At 45.7% G+C, this 4,850-nt stretch overlaps 1 protein-coding gene across 1 annotated transcript; it reads left to right on the forward strand.

Moving 5' to 3' along the window:
* Nucleotides 1–257: 257 nt before the first annotated feature.
* On the forward strand, nucleotides 258–4,626 carry LOC307196015 (interleukin-36 gamma-like; the record flags this gene model as incomplete). The annotated part of the gene is made up of 3 exons (XM_079940742.1): nucleotides 258–363; nucleotides 1,067–1,206; nucleotides 4,315–4,626. The coding sequence occupies 3 exons, from the start codon at nucleotides 258–260 to the stop codon at nucleotides 4,522–4,524; spliced, it is 456 nt and encodes a 151-aa protein (XP_079796868.1). The 3' UTR covers nucleotides 4,525–4,626.
* Between the last annotated feature and the right edge of the window lie 224 nt (nucleotides 4,627–4,850).

Below are 4,850 nucleotides of genomic sequence, written 5' to 3' on the forward strand. Positions count from 1 at the left end.
TGTCCTTATGGGGATGAGGGTTTAACTCATTAACGGTCTAACTCTTAGACTAGTTACAGGCTTGTCCTCCTCACCAGAGCTCATAGTTTTACTGGAAAGAAAGGCTGAGCGGATGGGCCATGTGAGAGCTGCCAGTTTTGATGTGTAAAGCCTGAACCGTCCTTCCTGAAAGGCCTGGAGTAGATAATCTTTCTCCTAGCGTCTGATAAAGCAACCTTAATCGTGTTTCTTCATTATTCTTTTCTATTTAAATAGGAATGGATGAGCCTCGGACTGGAGAATGCTTTGACTTGAATCAGCAGGCGTGGATCCTTAAGGGTCACACCCTCGTGACAGCTCCACTGAGCAACAGTGTGACTCCAGGTAGGTGAGCGGTCACCATGCGGTTGATCTTTGTGATGTGATCCCCCACACATCATTGCGGCTGGGATACTGGTATCCAGCCTTTGGTTAAAAGTGTGGCTTTATAACAGAGCTCACCTGGAGGGGGAAGAATTCCACACCTGCCTGGGAAGGGGTGTCTTGGACCAGGGCAAAGAGAGCAGAGAGAGTGGAGTGGCGTTCTGGGGAGCAGTGATCTGAAGGCCTGTCTTAGGGAAGAGGAGTGGCTTTTCCGCCAGACTTCTGGTGTCCTAAGAGGACTAATGGGTTGAATAGCACAGGAAGGCAGATTTCAACAGGACATTAGGCAATACTTGTCAGTGAACAGGGCTCTCCAAGGCTCAGGGGGGTTGCTTGGGGTTGGAGCTTCTCACCTCCGGGTGTTCAAGCAGAGGTGTGAAAATCTCAAGGGTGGGGTCTGCCCTCTGATGAACTCTTTGTGTTCGCTCCATTTCTTAGGGCAGTGATTAGTGCTCGGTGTGAATGAATGAATGAATATGGGGCTGGCCACTTTGTGGGTCTGGGGTAGTAGGGATTATACTCTTAAGATCTCTTCCAGCCTTACCTGGAAGATCCTGGTCTTTCCTGACTTCCAAAGGGCACGGACTGTGTGCGTTGGTGGTATGTGGCGAACACAGCTGCCTTCCAAAGGGGCACTGACACCATATCCCCTCTTATCTAACAGTCACTGTCACTGTCATGCCATGCAAGAATCCAGGCTCTGTTGAGGAAGACAGAGGGGTTCCCATTTATTTGGGAATAGAGAATCCAGAAATGTGTCTGTATTGTGAGGACATCGGAGGACAGCCCAAATTGCAGCTGAAGGTGAGTGACTGAGAAAAATAATGTAGAAAAACCTCAGTTTCTATTCTGAGAACTTGATTTGTTAGGAAATCTAATTTTATAATTAAAAAAGAAATATCCTCCTGTTCTTAAGCCTACTTATCCCTTCCTCCTTTAGAATAACATGCCTGCAATAGACTTTAATTTGATTTATCCTGCCCCTCGCTAGTTGAGGGCTCGTCTTTCTTGAATATTGAGACATTCTAGCCGTTGTTTGTTTGTTTTAATTGGGGTATAGTTGCTCTACAATGTTGTGTTAGTTTCTGCTGTACAACGAAGTGAATCAGCTATACGTATACATATATCCCCTTCCTCTTGGGCCTCCCTCCCACCCCACCGCCCATCCCACCCATCTAGGTCACCACAGAGCACCGAGCTGAGCTCCCTGTGTTATATAGCAGGTTCCCACTAGCTATCTGTTCTACACATGACAGTGCACATACGTCAGTCCCAATCTCCCAATACATCCCACCCCCCGTGTCCACATATCCATTCCCCACAGCTGCATCTCTATTCCTGCCCTGCCAATAGGTTCATCTGTACCATTTTTCTAGATTCCACATACATGAGTTAATATACAATATTTGTTTTCCTCTTTCTGGCTTACTTCACTGTCTATGACAGACTCTAGGTCCATCCACGTCTCCATGAATGTTTATTCAAGTATATTCTCTCCTTCATTCTGCCTCCCCTCTCCTTTTCGAATTCCTATTCATCAGTTATTGGAACTTTGAGATCTCACTTCAATATCTCACCTGACTTCTCATACTTTCTGTCCTTTTTTTTTCTTGTTGCATTCTGGGAGAACTCGTTGGTTCAACATCCCAGGTCCTGATTACCTTTTAATTCACACGCTAAATTATCTGCTACATTATCTTTCTATTCTGTTTTTATGAAATTTCAGTCTTTACTATACTAATTCTCAAGCTCTCTAGTTGGTTTTGCGTTTTCTTCTTTATAACTGCCTGTTAGTAAAAACTTGTTTCTGAAACTTCTGTTTACTGCAATTCAATTTAATTCAACTCAATATAATCCAAGTCAGCAAATGTGTGTGTTCTTACTGGCCTCCAGCACTGTTGTGGGCATTTGTGAATCATCAGTGCACAGAATGGCAGGGTCCTGCCCCCCTGGGGCTTGCATTCTAGTGGGAGAGGAGAAATGGTCCACAAGAAGTATAATCATGGGTAAATCTGTGGCATGTGAAAGGGTGTTATGTCTCCTGGGAAAGAACGATTAGAGCCGGGTTAAGAGACTGGCAGTGCTAGTAACAGCTGGGGTCTGGCTGTGTGGTAAATAGTACAGCAGGCATTATCGCAAAGGTGAGATTTTAGCAGATGGGAGAGGAGGCAAAGGAGTGAGCTAGCAGTGTCCAGTGAGGGCAGGTTCAATCAATTCAAATTGTTAGAACGTTTTGAATAGAAGAGTGACATGAACGGACATATGGTTTTTTAAAAAATTATTTATTTATTTACCTACTTATTTATTGGATGCATTGGGTCTTAGTTGCGGCGTGCGGGATCATTCGTTGCAGCATGAGGTCTCTTTGTTGTGGCGCGTGAGCTCCAGAGCGCCCGGACCCAGTAGTTGCTGCGCATGTGCTGTTTAGTTGTGGCCCGCAGGCTCAGTAGTTGCCATGTGCGGCCTTAGTTGCCCTGCGGCACATGAAATCTTAGTTCCCCAACCAGGAATCCAACTGGCATGTCCCGCATTGTAAGACAGATTCTTAACCACTGGACCACCAGGGATTATTTTGTCCGCTACTTGATAGCCTCGTGTGAAGGGCAAAGGGGAGAGTCCTGTTGGAGGCTTTGAGGTGATCCAGGTGTGATCTGATAGATATGGGGATAGCATGGAGGTAGGAAGAAAACGGTCAGATTCTGGAAATATTTTCAGTTGAGTCAATGGGCTTTGCTGACAGAGTGAACGTGGAGTGTGATTAAGAAGATGAGGACCGAACAGTACAGTTTCAGCTCTGTAAGCAAGAGCTGCGTGGTGTTGACCCTGCAGGCTTTGTTAAGACTTTGAATTTTGTGATAATTAGAAAATCATTCAAGACATTTAAGCCGGAAGGTAACGTGATCTTATTTATTCATTTTTTTATTTCAGTTTACAGTTAACTCAATTGCTTTGTGGAGAATGGGTGGTAAGGATGGAGCAGGTGTAGGGGAGGGAGTGAGAAGTGGCTCAGTTCAGGAAAGATTTTGGAAATAGGGCTCACAGGCCTTGCTGCTGGATTAAATGTGGAGGGATCTAAGAAAGCAATATCAAGGATGAATCCTAGGGTTTTGGCTGCCCAAAGAATTGGCTAGATTAACTGGAAGTTATTAACTGAATAAAGGAATCTTTTGGGAGAATTCCCCCTACTCAGGGTGGAATGTGGCTGAATTATGGACCATTCCTGTGTCTCTTTGGGGAATCTTGGACATAATGCAATTTACTTAGAAATACTTATCTTACCTAAATAGAATGATATGTGAATATATAAATATATACACCCACAAATATACTTCTATATACAATATAGAAACCTTTTCTGATTGTTCTATATACTTTGCTTTTTTGAGTGCAAGTCCTTTGATTCGTTAGACCCTCTTGTGCCTTTTTCGTGGCTCTGACCTTTCTCATATGTTTGGCAATTAATTGGAAACCCAAACACCCCTGCCCTGGCGGTCCTTTGCCAGAGCAGTGGTTCTTGCGGGAGGGGGGCTCTCACGGATGCAGCTTTGGTGAGGGAAGACCTTGGCTTCCTGCAGCAAATTTGCATTTCCTTCCTTTTCCTGGGGGTGGGGTGGTCCCCGCAGCCTCTTGTGCGGGGAGAGTTCCAATTTGTCATTCAAGGGTGGCCACTTGTTCGTGAACCTGTGCCTTGTGTCACTCCATGCCATCTCTGGAGTTGAGGGTGGGGGGCAGGAAGGTGACATTTCATGCGTGCTCACTCTGCTGTTCCTTTGAAATGGGTTTTTCTATGCTTGCTCTAACAGACGGATAGGGTTGCTCAAACTTCGGAACATTTACATGTTGTGTACAAGTAATGTTGAACTACTCAAACAGCCTGTGCTTCTCCTTCTGGCATTTTCTGTCCCATTTCAGGACCAGAAAATACTGGATCTGTACAACCGACCTGAGCCCATGGAGCCCTTCCTTTTCTACCATGGCCGGACAGGCAGTACCTCCACCTTTGAGTCCGTGGCCTTTCCCGACTGGTTCATCGCCTCCTCCGAGCAAGGCCAGCCCATCTTTCTCACTTCGAACCTGGGGAAAATGTACAGTACTGCCTTCCGCATAGATTTAAGGATTTAACTCAGCCTAGAGGTGGCAGCTTGGTCTTATAATTTCTCGTTCTCAGCGTGTCTTCATCTGGATTTTCTCAGCGTCATTGCACATTGATGCTGAGAGGTGGGCTTGGCCCTGTTCTCATCTTATTTTATGAACGGAGAAGAAGCAATGACCTCGTGGCACCCAAGGAATAGAATGTGGGCTCGAAAGCAGGAGGGAGGCGGTGACGTGTGGCTCTCCTTTCAAGCTGAAACTGTACATCTCTCAAGCCATCTGTACACGGACATCGGGACCCAGAAAACACCTGTCCCAGGGGTGGTTATGAAGAACCACGAATTCAGAGTTCACCC

This window comes from Stenella coeruleoalba, assembly GCF_951394435.1.
Source record: "Stenella coeruleoalba genome assembly, chromosome: 13".
NCBI lineage: Eukaryota > Metazoa > Chordata > Mammalia > Artiodactyla > Delphinidae > Stenella > Stenella coeruleoalba.